Raw genomic sequence first — 20,338 nt, 5'->3', positions numbered from 1 at the left:
GCCATGATTAATATAATAAAAGAAAATAAGTGAAAAATGTTTGTGAGAGATTATAATTGAGGGGATGATAATGTGAGAAAAAGATATTGTAAGGCCTCCAAAGGCCAAGTGGGAGATGTTAGGTGTATGTGGCTTTTAAAGGTCTTAGAAAAGCTTGTATGAGCATTTTATATAGTGAAACATAAACTCAGCAGGAGTGTGATCCTCTTGTGAATCATACTAAAAAAATACAATTTACCGATAATCGGACTAGGCTCGACGTGCTAGGTCAGCCGAGTTTAGAAAAACCAAAGATACTTGGGTATAGCGATCTACTGAGAAAGGTTTAGTGGGTTAGGCCTTGATGAGGTCGGAGTATACCCAGATGAGAGTCGAGGGACTATGTAGCCCTTGAGTGTGATGATAACCTTTAGAGACAGGGTTAAAACTTCATCGTTATATCATCACAAGGCATGTACATAGATAGCTATTTTGAGATTCACCAATGGGGTACATATACCAGAGATTACCCCTATGCACCATAGAATCATGGTTGCATCATGGTCTAGAGGACCATGATTTTTTTGTATTTAGCGGAGAACCTGGAATCCATAAGCTGGGATTGCATCCCCTAGTCTATTGGTTGAGTTTGGTGATCCAATCATGAGCCCCTGCAGTGGACTGTGGGTCATGGGCACTATTGGGTCAGTTTGATAAAGCTAGATAGATCGTGGTCCACAGTTGAAGGTGGAGTGCTCCCGTATATTGATAAATTCTTAGATCTAATGGATCTGATTCCCATCAAAATTAATTAGTTTTAATTATTTTATGATATATGATTTTTAAAATGTTTGTTTGAATTTATGTGAATCTTCTGATATTTTATTTTTTTCATTTGGATTTATAAATTAAGAGAAATTATTTTTCCAATGTTTTAAATAAAATATAGATTTAAAAATTATAAATACAAAATAAAATATTTTCTAAAATTATATGGGACCCTCTATAAATATGGGGGCCCAAGTTAGAACATGTGGGATTGAGTGGGGCCCATGTGTGGCCACCAAAGGGTGGCACGCCCCACCCATAGGGACTAACTTGTTCTCAAAGATCGGGAGATAGTTATCCCTTGTTTGTTGGCTTATCTTTTGGGTATAGTCAACTTACATGATAAAGTCAAATATTTGAAATGTTTAGTAAATCTTTTAATCAAAATTGCTTGATCCAAGAAATAAAGATGGGATATACTAAAATAGAAAATAAGATATGTACCTTTTTATTTAAAGATTTGATGGGAATAGATCTAGGAAACGCGGATAAGGCTCTAGCTTATCTCTTTGAATCATGATGGTGGATTAAAGAGATGGATGGCCCAAATCTCTCACCTCACAAGTCTCCTAAGATCGACGGTCAAGATTTGACCCTACGAATTGAGGCAAACCCCAAGGCATAGAAAATCTATAAAAGAGGCTCTCTCACCTCATAAAATCTCTACACCTATTTTATCTTTTCTCTCTAAGGGTTTATCTCTCGCTCACACAAAGATCTATATAGGTGGCACGCCCCACCTAAGGCTTCAAGATCTCTCCCAAGTTTTTTTAAGGAGGCTTCAAGATGTCCCCCAAGTTTTTCTAAGGGGGCACGCCCCAACCAAAATATCTCTCAAGCCAAGGGGCAACGCCCAAGCAATCTCTCTCAAGCCAAGGGAGTACACCCAAGTAATCTCTCAAGCCAAAGGGGCATGCTCAGGTCATCTCTCTCGTTTCTAGATGTTCCGCCTAGGTAATCTCTCAAGCCTAAGGGGCATGCTCAAGTCATCTCTCTCGTTTCTAGATGGCACGCCCAAGCTAAGATTAGCTTGTGGTAGTTTGACTTTTGGGTAGCAAATGAGAGAATCCCCTTGATAGTAGATCTCTCCCTCTCTCTTTGATCTATCTCTCATCTCTCAAAAGATCAAACCCGAGCAAGACTAAAGCATTGAGGTCTTAGGTAGTTGGTTTTAGATCCAGATCATTATGCCATTGAGTCATATGTAGGAGAATCGTAGATCCGAGCACCATCGGAAGGAGGAGACTCGATGTGGGGTGTACCAAGCCCGGTTGAGGTAATCTCTGGCACTCTCTTTTTGTTTCTTGTCATTTTTAATTATATTGTCTTTATATTCCTAAGCATAAGAATTGTTGATATTTTTTTTGTTTAAAGAAAATTGGTTTAATGGCATCAAGATTTTTAAGATCTTAAATTTGTTATTTTTATTTTCTTTGAAACAAAAGTTATTGTAATAAAGAAAAAAAAAAGAAAATGGATGAAAAGATATATATATATATATATATATATATATATATATATATATATATATATATATATATATATATATATATATATATATATATATATATATTCTCTAGCAAAATCACATTAGTGTTTCTTTCGCACACCACACTCTTAAAAAAATATCTCCACGGGCAGTTTAGTCAGCATACTTGAAGGGCAGGTTTTGTAAATCATGTGAAATAGTCCCTCCACATGAAAGGTTATGGTGCGCACATTTTAATGGCTACGATGTGCATAAAGGAATGGAAAACTTTGCATGTGGCGGGACCTGCATATTAGAAGTGTGATTCTTATTTCCAGTCATTCAATCTAAATAGACAGATTGGATAGTTTCAATCATAATGTCACAAGTTAATTTCTAAGCAGTTAATCTCGAATGGATGGCTCGTAGGGTATACCATTTTTTTTTTAAGTTTTATTTTATAAATCTTTTTGACATAAAATTTGGGCCTTCACACATGTCATAGGGTGCACTAATAAAAATACAGTAAATTTTATGATTAAAAAATATGACTTGAATACTCTTGGAACTTTCAAGAGTATTTTTGAAAGAAAATTTTCAAGAATATTTTGATCATCATTCTTTTTCAAAAAATAATTTTTGTTATTTTTTTTAGGTGAAAAAGAGTGAGCAAGCCCAAAATTTCATATCAAAATAGTTTGTCATAACTTATTAAAAAAAAAAGCAATATTACGCATGACATTATGGTTGAAGCTCATCCTTGTATTTTCTCCTCTTTCTCCCTCCCGTTCCACTCTCTTTCTAAAACTTTCTTTTTTATCTTTTATTTTGCTTTTCCTTTCTTTTATTTTCCACTATACTTATCCTTTATTTTTTTTTCATGTTCTCAATGAAAAAGGTAACTTAATTCTCATATATGTATATATATATATATATATATATATATATATATATATATATATATATATATATATATATATATATATATATATATATATATATATATATATATATATATATATATATGGGAAAAGATAGGATTAGCCCACTAGCTCATATGAACATATGAGCCCAACGTCCCAGATTGATTCTGGGCCGATCTGACGATTACTGATATCTAGTAGTATTTTAATTTTAGTTATTTTTTTACAAATCAAAATCACTTGAAATTTTACTCGTGTGTTCATCAAAAATTAGTGAATCTTTGAAAAATATCAAAAAAATATTTTACATGAAATAACTTGACCAAAATACCCCTGAAATGCTTCGGGGGTATTTTGGTCATTTTACTCTTCACTAATATTTTTTTATATATATTTTTATTAGGTGCGCCTTGATGAAAAGAACACATACTTAAAATTTCAAGTGATTTGGATCTGTAAAAAAATAAATAAAATTCAAGCACTATCGAAGATCTGTGATCGTCAGATCGGCCCATATTCAATCTGAACCGTTGGACTCATATGTTCATATGAACTAGTAGGCTAATCCATCTTTTTCATATATATATATATATATATATATATGATTGAAGCTTTTCCAATTGTCTATTTGAATCGGAAGGCCAGGAACAGCACTCAGTGATATTTTATGTGTGTGGCACCCGTTGTAACGGTCTTCCGAAAGGGATAAACTCATTGTGGTCTACTTGGACAATTTTGTACAAGTTGGTTTACACCTTAATGGTCTACTGGACAATTTTGTACAAGTTGGTTCACACCTTAACCACTTATTTAGGTGGATTTTTCTAACCTAAAATTTTTCAGATTCCTTTCTATTCACCTCTTGAAAAGAGCAAAAAATGAAGTCTTTAAGACAGTCCAAACTCTTTCTTGTATGACTATGGTCCAAGGCATTTTCCGGAATTGGAGCATATATCTTAAAGTTGGAAAAGGACACTATTTAGTTTCGAACAAATCCCCCATATTATAGGTGTTTGGCCCATGGACCAAATTATTTAGTAATTTGGCCTAGGGAATCATAGGAAACTTTTCCAAAAGACATAGAACTCAGAAATACACAAGGGAGCTTGGGCACTTCCCCAAAAGACATACAAATTGTAATAGAAAACAAATTAGGGAAAGTTATAGATATTCCCTTGACCCTATTTTTTAGGCATGCTACCCCAAATAATTTGTAAGTCACACTATTAGCCTCAAAAAAGACTATATTTGCAACCAATCCCTAAAGTCAAAATGTAGGCTTTGTTTAACTAAAGTACCCTCTTTTTAGGCCACATTTCACCCCTCTTTTTGTCCTGGACAGGCGCAATTTCATTTAAAGCCAGTCTGGTATTAGGGAAGGATGCCTAGAAAGTACATTAGAGTTCTTATAATTTTACCATTAGAGTTCTTATCATTTTTCTAAGAGATTATTCTGGAGTAGGCGGAAATTGAAAATTGGTGGTCGGTGGGCCTTATTATTGTTGTGATAATAACAGTCTCATTAATTCATTTGATGAGGTGTGTAAAGCCAAATCATTGTCATCGAAAACCTACTTGATTTTTACATTGCCACCCAACCTTTATTTATTGCAGGAAGACGAAGTTCCATTTTCTTTATTCTCAATTTTGAAATTATTCACGAGCATTGACGATGTTGTGTCATTGTCAATAGGAAAATTGTTTCATGGGGGCTGGACTGCATTTCTACCATATACAATCTCAAGGTATAAAGCATTCATTTTAAAGATAGATACAAATAGGTAGTCCATCTAAAAACAATTGAAACTAACAGTCCAGATGTTTTCATTATAAAATACGTTTTTTTTTTTTGCCATTCGTGATCTCCATGTTAGAGATTACGTATCCTTAAATTTTGAATCCGAAAATCCATCTCAAAAATAAATTTTTAAGAGTCGACTCATTTCCATATGAGCTCGTAGAAACCGTGTTCTTGTCAATATGTTTATTGTGCTTGTTGTGCTTATTCAATTCAATTCTCCCCCTCTCTCTCTTGTTAAGCACGTGGGTGGCTCCTTATTTTTTAGATTGTTTTTTTTTTTTAAGATTTTGCTCAGCTAAAACAAAGTTTGGTGCCGGACCCAATAATTTATCGACATATCTCACGTAATCCCTCCCGATATGTAGATATGTGTCGTTTTCCAGATCTGCCACGTAATCCAGTATAAATTTAAGGTTAGTGAAAAAATTTGAACAAGGTCTATGCATATTAAACCCACATCGTCTCTGCAAAAATAGGGTTTTGGTGGTGAAAAAACACCAAATGATCATCTAACCTCAAATGTATATGGGTCTTAAACTCTAAAAATAATGCATCTTATAGTCCATCGTGTGGACTATCTACTTTTCAAATATTTACTGGATTTGCAACAAATTTGAAGCTTCAATTCATAAGCTTCATTTGAAATTAAATTCTCAAACTCTCATTGGGCTTCTTGGAATTAGAACTGCATTTTTTGGTGAGCGGCCCAAAAACCCCAAAATTATCATCTCAACCTCGAAATTTATGAATTTGAATAAAGATGGACCTCAAGTCTAAAGATAAAGTATCCTATATAATAATACGGAGCATCCATTTTCAAGTGTTCACAAATTCACTAGATCTACAATATCTTCGAAGTTTCAAATGTTATAATTATATATGAAAAAAAAATTGAACAATCCAAGAGGTTTATGAAACTGGAATTATGTTTTCCAGTGGGGTTATAAGGTGGGGTTGTATTAAAGCCTGGGCCTTAACACTAATTTGGGACTGCTATTTTATTGATACAAGTGAAGATATTGCATGCATAGCCAAATGGACTAAGGCAAATGTATTGATTATATCGAAGTACCCTTACGTCGGCCTTACGAATTCATATCATGTATTATTTGTCTTTGTGAGTGCGCCGGCTCTAATTTTGTCTCATCCATCTTTAGTAAGATAAATCCGGGTTTCATTTCATAATAAGTCAGATTATGCCTACAGTTGCATAACAAATTATCCCAATAATTATAATGCCATATGATAGTGGAATTGTATATTATAAGATTATTTACCAAGGGAAAATTACATACATATATGTTATACTTTGTATTATTATGGATGTACCTAGTTTCTGTTATCCGTTTTTTACTTTTTATAATGTAATTTTTAAAAAATACGACTTTAACTTTTTAGGATGTTGAATAACCAAATTAGAGGTTTTTCGGATATTCAGCATCCGAAAATTGGCCGAAATTTTAACGTTCACATTCTCATTTTCGGATGTTGAACATCCGAATTGAACGGTTTTTCGACTGTTGAACATCCGGAAATGGTTTCCGATGGTAAACATCCGAAGACATCCGAAAATATGACTTTAAATTTTCATAAGGTCTCTAAAATTTCGCAATCATTTTCGGACGTCCAACATCTGAAACTATTTTCACAAGGAATACAATGTATCGACATAACCCTTCAATTCAGATGTTCAACACGCGAAAATGGAAATGTGAACGTTAAACTTTCGGCCTATTTTCGAATGTTAAACATCCGAAAAACCTTCCAATTCAGTTGTTCAACATCCAAAAAAGGGTAAAATCGTCTTTTTAAAAAATTACGTTATAAAAGAGAAAAAACGGACATACATGTAAAAACGAAACTATTTGGTACATCCGTAATAACGCAAAGCATAACGAATATTTATATAATTTTATCTTATTACAAAGTGTCACAATTATGCTTAGTCATTAGATATCAAACTAGATGGCTTGGAGTGTGTCGTAAAGTTCAATATTTTTTTTTTTTCAACTTTGAGTTTAGTCAATGACACTTATACAATCAACCGATTTGATACGTGACGTACAAAAGTGTTGGTGACCTCTTGTATCAAAAGTAAATTGTCTCTTTGTATACTTTCCATGTGATAGTATACAACATTCTCTCTCTCATTACCAAATTATCCGAATAATTTTAGTATTCTATAATAGTAGTGTTGGTATGTGGGTCGGGTATGTAGCGTCCACCCCTCGCTTGCGGAATCAGGATTCTCAAATATCAGGATCCCACCCAAGATCGTGTACATAATTGGCTAAATGCAAAGTAAATGAATATAATTATAAATCGAGTGCAAGAATTAAAGCAAGCATAAAAGGCACACCACAACAATACACGATACACGTGGTTCACCTCGCAGGGCTACTTCCACAGCCTTAGCAAGTAAAAATCCACTATCTCAATAAATATTACAATTTTTGATTCAAGAGATAAGGGAAAGGTTTTTATGCTTCCCTTATAAATAGAAGTTCTATCTTCCCCCTACCATCCAACCGTCTAATTTTGATCAAGAGAGCCATTCACTGTTTGATCTTAAATCCGATGTCTCAAAGTATTTAATTTTTAATTTTTTTTTATACAAATTGTATGAATATGAAATTTGGTACGTGCTATCTTCTCATTGGGATGCACCTATAAAAAATATTAAAATAATTTTTTGATAAAATATAATGACCAAAATACCCCTTGGATTTTTCAGAGGTATTTTGATCATTTTATTTTATTGAAAATATCTTTTTTATATTTTTCACTAGTGCGAGTTTTATAGAGGAATGGACATCCAAAATTTGGTGTCAAAATATTTTATAAAAAAAAATTAAAAATAAAATAGTGTAGAGACGTGACCTTGTGATTGGGGCAATCTTAGCCCTCCATTCAGAATGGACAATTGGATAAGGGGGAGGATAGAACTTCTATGCTGTAAAGGAAGCATAGAAAGCTTACCCATGAGATAATACCTTTCTCTAAACATCAGTAACAAAACATCACCAATCTTCCTTCTAAACCCGTTTGCCCGACCGAGCAACATCGTCGATCAACATCTTTCCCACCTCCATACCACTATCAGAAAGAGCACTTTGAGAGTAAATAAGAGACTTTCTCTCTCTAGAAGTGGAAACTTAACTAACCCAAAATCCTATGGGAGTACCACCTCTCTCTTGGAAGCCATGTTTCTCTCTCTTGGAGACTCATCTCCATCATGGAGATCCTTTCCATAACCCCCAAAGGGATGACCCTCAAAATGATAAGTATTGTGTCTTCTTTTGTCCCTCTTTTACAGAGATCACTTGGGTTTCTTTCTTGTTCACCAAGGAAGCCCATTTTTATTTTCCCATAATACCCTCAATTTTTTAATGAAATATATATGTGGTGATTTTGACTAGCACCAAAACTAACAGTGTCAACCTATAAACTTGATACAGGTCGAATCTGGATCCAAATATTGGATGAAATGAGTCAAGTTCGGCTCCAAATGACCACGATCTGACTTGAATCGAGTATGGGTCGAGGTTCATGCTAGAGAGTATTCAAATTGAGTGGTCGGGTTGGGTCGAGGTCAACTTGGCCCGATATTTATATATAACATGTATGAATGTGTTTAAATTTATTTATGTACTATAAAAGTACTTACTCTCTTTTTCTTTAATCTAGACCCGGACCCAACCAATTGGCTAGGTTGTGTAGGGATCCAACGACTTAGATCTAACATGGGTCCAGGTCGGGTCTAAGTCCAGTTAAGACCCTGTCATGTCCGGTCTAGATGAGACAGACCCAAAACCATCCCTTAATACATGACAGTAGGCCTCTCCCTATCTTATATTTTATATATATGCATGCGATCTATGTGCAAACAACTAGCACATATAATACTCGTTAGAATAAATGAAAATTCACGTCTTAACTACCTTCTGGCCACTACACATGAACAAATAAGCAATACCTCATTGACTTTCTCAAATAATTGAAAAGTAACATGATGAAAGATTAGGATATAAAATATGTATTGCGCGCACACACACATATAAGGCATATAAGACGTGGTTACGGTGAGTCAGCTGACTCACTTGTTGTTGTGCGTCCCCTTAATCTTCAAAGTCCCTCTAATACTATGGACACTACAAAACGGTACCTCCTAAAAAGGCAAAACAGATGGTGGAGAAAAAAAAAGAATTTTGAAAACACCAATTTTTATTTTTTCAAAAAAAGAAAATTTGAGTTTGATGCTCATCTCATAGTTAAGCTCAAGAAACCCTAAAATTTGGTATCCAAAATCCATGTTAGGATGGATTTTGAAGGCGGCACATATATAGGTGAGTTGGTTGACTCACAAAATATTTATGTGTGTGTTTGTGTATATGTGGTATAAGAATGTTACAATCATTTTTGGCTATTGATAAAATCCAATTTATGAAAATACGTCATAACATTCGAGATTTTTATTTTGGACTTTATGCTCAAATAATGACATATTCTCAACCACCCGATCTCAAATCTAACGGTCAGTGAAGAATGTGACCTCCTTGTATCATAAGTAATATTCTCATTATATATATATATATATATATATTGGTGTGGTTTCTATAAGGTTGCAACCTTAAACAATCCAATTAAGGTGCACGTCCAAATTTTATCATACCATGTAAGTTTGGTGTAAAACATTCTTAAGATTATGTGAAAATCTATTTTTATATCTAATTATAAAATTTTAAACTTAAAAAATAGTTAAAATCAATTAGATCTATAAACATATGAAAATCTTGAAAATGGACGGTCTAGATAATGTGCTGCAAGATGCACTATTTCTTGGACTCAAAATCCTTATTTTTTTTCATATTCATACATCTCAATGTCAAGATAATCAATTAGAGAGTTTTTAACATTAAAACAACCTTTTTGGATAGATTTTGTATGTGTATCTTTAGTTCTACATTTTAAAGTTGTAACCTTATATATATATATATATATATATATATATATATATATATATAATTTTGTCTTGAATTAACAACCTCTCAAAATACAAAGGTTAAAGTTAGAAGGGGTTGTGATGCGTATATATATAAAAAGGACGATTACTTTTTTAAAAAAAAATCATTTTAATAGATAATATAACTATTAAGCAAGAAAAAATTTAGAATTTTTACAAAAGTACAATAGCAATTTGGAAGCTAGTGTCGTGGAATTTTATTTGTAGAGTGCTATTGTCTTTTAGTAAAAATTTCAACTTTATCTTTTATGAAGATGACAAAAATACCTCTTGTCTTATAATAATATTTACAAAATTGCCCTTACCTAATGATGAAGATATCATTAAAAGTAACTTTTTTAAAAAATATCGACTACAAAATTAATAAATCCAACCTTTACAACTCTCTCTATCTTTAACCTTTGTAATTTGAAGGGTTGTGAAGTTTAGATTATCCCTATATATATATGAAAAAATCTAAATTCAGTCCACCAGCTTATGAAACAGTGTAAGCACAACAGCCCATATTGAATCTGTACAGCTCTGGCGGCCACAATCTCATTTTATAATATAATTTTAATATTTTTTTCTACAAATTAAATCACATGAAATTTTAGACGTCTAATCTTCTCATCTAGACACACCTAATAATATGTTAAACTGAATGGCTTTGGGTGAATCACGAAGTTCAAGAATTTGTTTTTTGGAATTTTGTGTATATTCAATGACACTCATATAACCGCCCATTTTGAAATTTAGGGGACCAGAATGACTGTGAAGTCCATGTACAAAAGATCAAGAGAAAGGTTTATATAAGTTTGCAACTTTAAAATGTAGAATTACAAATGCACCTCAAAAATCCATTGGAGAATGTTGTTTTAATGTTGAAAAACCCTCTAATTAATCATTTGACATTGAGATGTATGAATATGAAAAAAAAAAAAAAGATTCTAAGTCCCAGAAATAGTGCGTCTTGCAATATATTATCTAGACCGTCCATTTTAAAGATTTTCATATCCTTATAGATCTACTTGATTTTTATCATTTTTGAAGTTTTAAATTTTATCATTAGATTTGAAAATAAATTTTCAAATAATGTAAGAATTTTTTACACCAAAATTATAGTTTATAATAAAATTTGGAGGTACAGCCTAATTGGATTATTTAAGGTTGCAACCTTATAGAAACTACACCCAAAGATAAATGGCGTCTTTGTAGATAACCGTTTATTTATGTTATTCACATTTATGTTATTCATGTTGTCACCAAATTCATGCCGTATTTCTACTTTTTCATTAATTATTACCATGATTATTATTATGGTAGTGGACGCCAAGATAAGATAAAATTATTCGATTAAAATTAATGATAGCGTGGCCTCTAAAGCAAAAGAGCCCCAAAAATAAGATTGCACTTGGGGGAGTAAAGAATGTCGAAATCATGGATTAGTGCTCGGTCAACCATCCAACAAATGAAAGCTACAGCCGTTGACTTGCTAACCAAACCTTTCTTGCGTTTCATGAGAAAGCATTTTCAATACTTTGAAGTTTCTATAAAGAATTTTCAATATTTTTAAGTTTCTATAAAACAAAATTCAATATTTTGAAGTTTCTATTTTACAAACGTACGATTGAAATCACCAAAACTCATGACTCTGTTCATTTATTTGCTAAGGACAGTTAAAATTTTTCTAAAGAACATTCCTTAAAAACAAAAAAAAAAACAAAAAGGAAAGATATATAAACGAACGAGCCCATGTATTATGCTCCCATGGGGAGCAATACTATACACCTGCTGTCTCAAGCAGATCAACTACGTGAGAGGATCTTTTCAATTTAAAATTTTGGAAACCACCTAAAAATCATTAATTTAATTTTTTCTTTCAAAACAGAAATTTTAAATTTTAAGTTTTCTAATACTTGGGTCTCACCCTTGAAAATTTGGATTGTAAGATGTAAGAATCATTAATTTAATTTTTAAAGAGGATAGAGTTTTTTATTTGAAAAGTTTTTTTTTTGAAGTTAGTCCATGAGTTGAAGAGGTAACATCCCTAAATTTAAAGCATTGCAAATACTCCTAGAATGGATTTTACCTGAGGGAGTAAATGGACAGTATGCTCCCATTGGAGCATAAAATCTTTTGGGGGTAAAGGAAATATAATGAGAAAATTGCCGTTGATTTCCATTTTATATACTAAACAAATTTCATGAACTGTATTAGACTGCTCAAAACAAATTTCATGAACTATAGCACCTTTTAATGGTAACCGATCAAAAGCGTGTTTGTTTCATAAAAGAGGGGGTTTCTAAAGGGCCCTCTTTGAGAAAATTTCGAAGCCCTCAATTTCATGGGTTACCATGAAATTGGTGGTCCAAAAAAAAAAATTTCTTGTTTTAATGCTGCTTGGAACAACAGCGTCCAAAATCCCCATACACTTCCTGCATAACAAACAAAGGATTGCGACAGTAGACACAACTTCCACAAAACAAGCACGCCATTAGTTTTATTGGGCGGATATAATATGCTCCCGTCGAACTGTATAACAACTCCTTCAGCCAAAATAGTACCTTGGCAGAACTTTTTTTATTCAAAATTTTGGGATTCATCTTAGTTTTCAAAAGAAGAATTCGGATTGAAGTTCTTGAACACACCTAGAACTTGCTCTCCAAACTGCAGGGTTCTTATTCAATCTTAAAAAGTCGCACATGGAAAGTTCTCTATTTAATTTCTCTTCTTTGAGGTTTTAGCATTTATAGCTTGCTCCCACAAGATCTTGCTATAGATGTACTCCCTCGAGAGAAATATTCTAGGGTATGTATACTATGTTCCTTCGGTCAAAAGACTTATTTCTACTCCCTCGTCAAAAGGCTTCTTTGGAAGCATTTTTTTAAATTTGAAATTTTGGAAACCACTTTTGAGTTTTTTAACACTTAGATTTCATTATCTAAAAATTAGACAGTCTCTATTCAATCTCGAGATATTATTTTTTCAAATGCATAGGAGTTATAATTTAAAAAAATGGTAAAATTATATAAATATCCGTTTTAATTTTCGTTATTATCAAAATACCGAATACTTTTCATTATTACTGATATGTCGGCTTTTTGAATTTCATAACAATTTTTTTAAAAAAAGACAAAGCCACCTAGTTTCGATTTTTCAAAAACCGAATCAGGCCAATTTTGTTTTTTAAAAAACCAAAAATTTTAAATTTTTGATTGTTGAATAATCGAAAAAATATTTCTCCCCGTCTTTTCCCTTTTAAACTCTTCCCTATCTTTTCTATCTCCACATTTGCAAAAATAGCCGGTCAACCTATAAATCAATATGGGCCACTTGTGAGAGCGCCATTCATGTAATTTGACCTTTTGTAAACTCCTTGACAAATGGAAGAGCTATTGAAAGAGTTAGATGAAACTCGAAGTTGAGGATCGTGTCAAATCAGATATTTCTGAGAATCTAAGAAAAGCTCTTTAAGAGCAGCTCAACAAGTTCAAAGAAGTCAAGATTCGGATGGAAAAGTAGTCTGAAGTGCTAAACCGGCGATCTGAAGAAATAGTGGTTGCAAGGTAAATGTATGAGGAACTAAAATCCGGACGAAGGAATCTGCCTAACTGAGAAAGAATTTGCCCTGAAACGCCTGAAATTGTCACGAGAAAGAGGAGAGAGAGAGAAAGAGAGGTGTTTCCTTTCAATTAATCTACCATCCAAAAACCCCCCAAAAGATGAGAGATCAATCAAAAAGAGAAAAAAGAAACAAGAAACCTAACTATTTTTTTTTTCCTTAAATTGCAAGTCCTAGCTCTTTTGAGTGTGAAGACTTTGAAGACCTAAAAAACCTATAAAAAGTTGCAGAAAATGGAAAGCTTCGGTGTGCTGATGACCCAACCCATGATTCTCTCAAGACGCTGGGTGAAATTTACCCAAAAAAAAAGCTCGGTCAAGTTTTACCCAAAAAAAAAAAAGCTCGATGAAGGGGAGAGAGACTGTTCCAAAAAAAGCCCTTTTTACCCATGTAATGTCTAGAGAAAGAGAGGTAGAGAGAGAATATACCAACAAGAGAAAAAAATTTGGGTTGTTGAAGAATCAAAAATTTAAAATTTTAGGTTTATGTGAAATTGATTTGATTTTAGTTTTTGAAAAATTGAAAATATATAGTTTTATTTTTTTAAAAAAAAATTGTTATGAAATTCAAAAAATAAATATGTAATACTAGAAAGTATTCGGTATTTTAGTAATAACATAAACTAAAATAGATATTTATGTAATTTTTTCAAAAAAATTAATCTATTGATTGAAAGGTTATCTCTAAAATTTGATTTGCTAAAATTAATTCAAAATAAAATTTTTCAAAACTACCCCTCACCGAACTTTTCAAATCTACTTTATTCGGAATTGAAGTCCGTACGGGACCCGCCAACGATTATTATTAGAGACCACTAACAACACTCCGCTTAGACGCCTCGTATTCAGAGCTTATAAAAATATGAAAAACAGAATACAAAGCTTAACCAATCCATCGGAAAATTTTCGTCGACAGCCTTTTCCTGCTAGATATGGGACTGTTCGAACTCGTTCCTTGTTGCCGGAAACCCGTACAATCTGAGGAAAACACCGGCGAGGAGAGTCATTCTCCAGCGCCGATTCCAGGCGTAGTTGAGATCTCACTGCTCCAATCAGTCTCTTCGAGAGTTTCGGAAAGGGGTGAAATGTTGCCCGAAAAGAGAGAGATTGCACCAGAAATCGACGCGTTCCGTTTGGATGGAAGGAAACGGAGCCGGAAATATACGAGGTGTTCTTGTTCGGTGTTGAAGCAGTGGAAGCCTTCGCTTGATGCTATAGCAGAAGAAGGGGCGCTGGTCTTGTCCAGGAAAGGAGAGAAGCCGTCGATTTCGACTGCTAAAGGAGAAATTCTGATGAAGAAAACGGTAAAAGGAAGGAATACGATTAGGGTTCACGCCACGAAAGAAGGTGTAAGGTAAAGCACAGGCCCACGATCATGACCTGTTGTTACTTGTTCTCCTTTTACTACTATATCCATTTATCTGCTCAATTCGAGCAATTTTTTTACTTTTTCAGTTAGTTAAAGAGAGAGGGAGAGGGAGAGAGCTTTGCTTCTCTTGTCGATTGTAAGTAATTTTTCGGTTATGAGGAGAGGGATAGATGTTCAATTGGAGCAAAATTTTCAGTTACATTAGATTAGAGTAAAGGGGGAGAGACATTTCAAGTTTGATAGTTGATATGTTCAGTTTGAGCATTCATCAGAGACGGTTATAGACGGGCGATGAGATGGAATGATAGTTTCTGCGGAAGAAAGCTGAGATAATGGTATCCCGTTCACTGGAGCATAACGGAGAAGCAATTCCACAATGGTGATTTTAGGCATTTCCACCTTTTACTGTATTATACTGTATTGAGGGAGAATACCCCAAATGTATAGATTCGAACCCATTTTGGTAATAACACTTTCTACCATCTCAACCGGAAATTGTATTAGATTAGGGTTTCAGCAAGAATTGCAAAGAGAACTCTAGTAATAGTTGCAGAGCTTCACGTAAAATATTTAGCGTTAGAGATCTAATTGCTTGACTGAAAAGTCTGACTCTTTCTCTCTCATCATTTTCTTTTTGTTTCAGGTATTCTCAAATTCCAATCGGCCTTCCGGCCTTCACTCCAATGGCTTTCATGTTCTGAGACATGACCTCTCTCTCCCTCCACCCCTGTGCCGCTTTCATGTTCTGAGACGATGGCATCTCTCTCCACCCCTGTACAGGAGATGCGAAGAAAGAAGAAATTCTCAAAAAAGTTATATTGTTATTGGATTTTGTTGATTCAGAGAACGTTATCTCATGTTCTGAGACGATGGCCTCTCTCTCCATCCCTCTTTGTACAGGCGATGCGAAGAAAGAAGATATCTCTTGAAAAACTTATATTGTTATTGGATTTTGTTGATTTTAGAGAACCTTCTCTCAGAAGTTTGTAATTCACTATAAAATATTAATTTTTTATGCAATGTATGTTTTATTGTTTCAGTGAGTCCGCTCGGACTCGAGCTCGAGTTGGGTTGTCCAACTCAGGGACTTTAAAAAACCAATCATAAAAATTCAAAAAAATAAGAAATCTATTTATAATGTCTTTTTTGTGTTCTATCAATTTGACAAAAGATTGGAAAATATTTTAACCATAAATACTTACTTTTACATTTTTCCCTTTTTTAGATTATTTTTTGAAATACCCCCCCATCAAAAATTGATTTTTCAAAATCTATTTTGTGACTATATTTTTTAACCTCATTTAGATGTGTTCAATTTTACTTTGATCCTTTTTGTTTTGGATTTTTTGTAGTCTTCAAAAGAAATTTAACATTTTTTAGCTTGATCAACACTTAGCCACTAGGGCGCCTGGGCCGAGTACTCGGCCCCAGTTGTTCAATCAACATTGGTTTTGGCGATTCCAAATTTGCAGCCCTCTTCTCCGGAAAGAATCGCAACCTCAATGCTGGCACATTCCTAAGCAAACTCCACTCAAAAAGACAATCAGAAATGGAAATTGCTCAATAAATCAAAACCAATAATAGGCATACCACGCGTGAAATGGAAATACAGAGATATTTTAAATCAGGTCTAAAGCACGATATGCTTTCATTAGAAACAGGTGCATATCGCCCCAACAAGGCCAGGCGCGGCCAGGCCATTCTGAAGATCGTGTATTCATAAACAACAGTAATCACCCCACAAGGAAAAACCTCACCAAATGCATATTCAAAATCAAGAATCGGCATCTATCTTCACTCAAGTAGGTTACATTATCATTTGTTATCGAACTCTCTCCTCATGTGGTGTACAAATTTTTCATGCGCTAGGATTGTACCCCTTGATTTCGTCTCCTCATGGCACAAGCAGCCAATGGCCAACAATGAAACGATGAAAAACATTAAACTAAACTGATCAACAACGATTCTGAGCAGAGGACATATTCTTCAGCTCCAACAGCCACGAAACAGCTTGACACCCTCCTCAGTAGCCATTAATTTGGTGCTGGGGCCCACCAGAGTACAATGTGTGCGTGTCTGTGAGCCTCGAGAAGGGGACCACCGGGCCGCGGCCAGGCCCAACACTCATGGACCGGCCCCTCTGGTGGGCTGCAGTGGGGCCATCTGAGAGGTTTGTAGAGCTCGAGAAAGCCTGAGCAAGCTCAAGGGCTGATGCCACCTTCCCATGCCCAAACCTCCCCGACCGCTCAACCGTGCTCGGCTCAACCGCCACAGGCTTGCGCCGCGTCTCAGTCTGCTGCTGCTGCTGCCTGCGCTCATATTGTTGTTGCTGGTGCTGCCTCTCATTACGCCAGTTGTCAGTTCTATGAGAGTTGTTGCTCCTATGACTGTCAGTTTTGTCAGCTTCTTGGTCATGCCGATTGGATGGGAAGTCGGGGCGGTTTCCATGCCGCTTTTCGGCAAATTGTTCAGGGTGGCGGACAGTGTAGGCTTGGGTTGTGGGCAGATCAACAGCAGCAGCCTTTATGTCTAGTTTTAGAGGAGGGTCTGCTGCTGCTTTGTTCGTAGTCCTTTAAGAAGTTAGGTACAACAGTGTTAAAGACCCACAGCAAGGATTATGACAAGCAAAAACATTCCTCGTCGAGATGCAGCAAAAACATTCCTCAACGGTTCCAAGAAATTGGCATACGCAAATGAGATGAGAAATACATCATTAGAAGATGTGTCGCATTAGGAATTTTTGTCTTTTTCGTTTATGATTAACATGGTTACATTAGTTGTTTCTTTTGCTTTTCTCCCCCCTTTTCTGATGATTGAAAAAGGTGGGTTAGCATCCTGGGTACAGAGGAGATTCCAACAATCGGCCAAGCACAGATATTCTCAGTGAAATAAAGTTTCTTTGCCAAGCATGTTTGTGTGAAACGAATTGTCACAGATAGAACTGGAGCTATCCAATCCACAATAAAAGCGATTTAACTTTAGAGAAACGCCCAAATAATTTTTATGCATTAATTACCTCAGCAAAAGGTCCCACAACATCATTTAATCAAAAGTTCAGAACCAAATTCCCAAATTTATTGATAATATTGAAAAATGATTAAAGCATAGTGAGCAAGAAATATTTCAAAGGGTACACAAAATAGGAACACACTCTCAATACTTGCATGCCATGTAATTATATGTATATCTTGAGGGAGTAGGAGCTTCTATGGAGAACCAAGGTTTTCTATTCTACTGTAACAACCCATTGAACAAGACTATGTCAAGGTATCCTATTTTAGTTTTTTTTGCAAGTAATAGGTTTAACCAGCAAACAATTAGATAAGTTCCGATGTCCATATATTCGGCAATTGATTTTTAAGTTTGGAAATAGGAACCATTCAACAGGCAAGAGATGCAAGGAAATTACCTGCTGGATGGTTCGACTGAATCATGGTAATGGAGCACAACATCATCAACACCACGCTCCTTTAAGACCTGTAATTTGAGCATCATAATATCAATGAAAGGCTCAACATGGAAGACCAATTCAAAATTGAATCAGAACTGACGATCTTTCATCCATAAGGAAGACAAGCTAGATATCCTGGCTTACCAGTTCTCGTGGGCGTGCACCACCGAATAATGATTTCCTGTACATGAACAACAAATGATAAGAAAACGAGTAACTTCCGTAAGTCAAAATTGGTTCTATAGGAAACATACAAACTTCACTCACTACAAAACAAAAAATAGGGCATTTCTAAACCTAGTGATCCTGCAATGATTATGATCAGATGAATTGCTAAATCAATTAAATCAAAATCTTCAAACTTTCCACTATACATACAAGTTTCTTAATGCCAGTGCACTGCTCTAGGATATTGAAAGCAACAGGAAACAAACAAAAGGAGTTTCATCTCCTATGGTCAATGTATGAAGCTCGGCTTTTGAGTATTCTAGTTCTACATTAGATTGATAGTGACATAATTTATTTTTTTTGTTCAACTATTCAAATGCTCAGTTATCTATGAAACTTGTTGAACTATGGAAATTGTTCCACGGATCCATTTTTGTGTAGTTACTATTTTTTTATGAATGAATAGTCAATCTTTTAGGGGTTATTGTATGGGTTTCTATAAAAGATAGGGCTTTTTAATTTTAATACAAAATTAAAACTTTGCAAAGAATTTGTGTCTATTTTTTAATGTAGGGTTGTCATATTGTGAGTGGTAATTTCTTTGTTGGAGGATTGTTGGATTGGCCTTTCAGGGTTTAGTTGGTGGTAGTGAGTGTCTAAGAAGTTGGAATTGGAGATGGGTGGTTTGGTTGCGTAATTGGCAGCTCGGTGGTTGTTTTGGTGTAACAAACTACGAGGATGAGGAAAGAATATCCTACAAGTAGTACCAGTAGGTCTAAGAGGAAGGGAGAGGTAAGCAATTATGTCCCACCAAGACACACACTAGGTACCCAGCTGACAACTAAAAGTATGCAGACTTGGGAGAAGGCAGTGGAAAGCGCACACATGTTTGCAGGTAGTGGATGTATCACTCAGCCATACCATTTAGTGCCTTCAAAAGTGTTTTAAAATGCGTGATGCGGCCGTATGCGTTGGGGGGGGAGCGCAACACGGCTTGATGCAATCTAGATGCGGGTGCATCGTCACGATGCGGTCGATAAATATTAAAAAGTTCTAAAAAATTAGAAAATAGGTTATACCTAGAAAAGATATGGAGGTGACATATATGATAGTAGGTATTTATTTTATTCATTAACTCCAAAATATTAGCTGTCCGAGATTCTGTATCCACTATCCCCTGAGAGAAACTACAAACTTGAAACTAGCTTCATAAAATATTAAACAATTAACAACCATACGCACAAATTTGCAACCACAAACTTTAAAGTTACAAAATACTACAAACTAAAAATATATGAAGATTAAAGAGTTCAAAAGTCAAGCTCAAGAAAAGTCAATACAATCATCATCATTTCTCAAGTCTTGTTTCCAGAAGTTCGCATAAACTTCCTCAAATCAACCCCCAAACCCTTCCCCCCCAGTTTTGGGGTCAAAAAGTCCTAAATACCTCTGCCGAGGGGTTCATTTTAGTAAAATTGGCAGACCACATGGGCAGGATTATGCGCCTTATGTGGGATGCAAGCGCATATGCAGAGAGATGTGGCACATATGTGGGCGATCTCTCCAGAGCGCATATGCGAGCATTTGTGATGCGCTGCCCAGCGCATAATGCCTGATGCGGCCACAGTTTAAAACACTGGCCTTCAATTACCCACTTCCATCCTATGTTGGATGCAGTGACATCCATAGGCTTAGGATACAACAGCTCTAGCTTCCAAGATGGTA

The 20,338-nt window shown here is 34.9% G+C and overlaps 1 protein-coding gene and 1 long non-coding RNA gene across 2 annotated transcripts in view; one reads left to right on the top strand and one right to left on the bottom strand.

Annotated features, from left to right (window-relative positions):
* Positions 1–14,394: 14,394 nt before the first annotated feature.
* LOC18440971 (uncharacterized) lies at positions 14,395–16,014 on the top strand. Its single transcript, XR_016050620.1, has 2 exons — positions 14,395–14,979; positions 15,638–16,014. It is a non-coding gene; the product is annotated as an uncharacterized LOC18440971 (long non-coding RNA).
* A 597-nt stretch (positions 16,015–16,611) lies between these two features.
* The window catches only part of LOC18440970 (eukaryotic translation initiation factor-like protein), a 28,694-nt gene continuing 24,967 nt past the window's right edge, over positions 16,612–20,338 (bottom strand). Inside the window, exons 4-6 of the mRNA XM_006851100.4 lie at positions 18,590–18,626; positions 18,404–18,471; positions 16,612–17,564 (exon numbers count right to left, since the gene is read on the bottom strand). Of these exons, the coding sequence (XP_006851163.1) occupies positions 17,018–17,564; positions 18,404–18,471; positions 18,590–18,626 (652 nt within the window). The 3' untranslated portion in view covers positions 16,612–17,017. The remainder of the gene's footprint in view (positions 17,565–18,403; positions 18,472–18,589; positions 18,627–20,338) is intronic.

This window comes from Amborella trichopoda, chromosome 2, assembly GCF_054954075.1.
Source record: "Amborella trichopoda isolate Santa Cruz 75 chromosome 2, AtrichopodaSantaCruz75HAP2 v2.0, whole genome shotgun sequence".
Lineage (NCBI taxonomy): Eukaryota > Viridiplantae > Streptophyta > Magnoliopsida > Amborellales > Amborellaceae > Amborella > Amborella trichopoda.
Note: the sequence above shows the minus strand (reverse complement) of the source record. Positions and strands in the feature narration are given on the sequence as shown.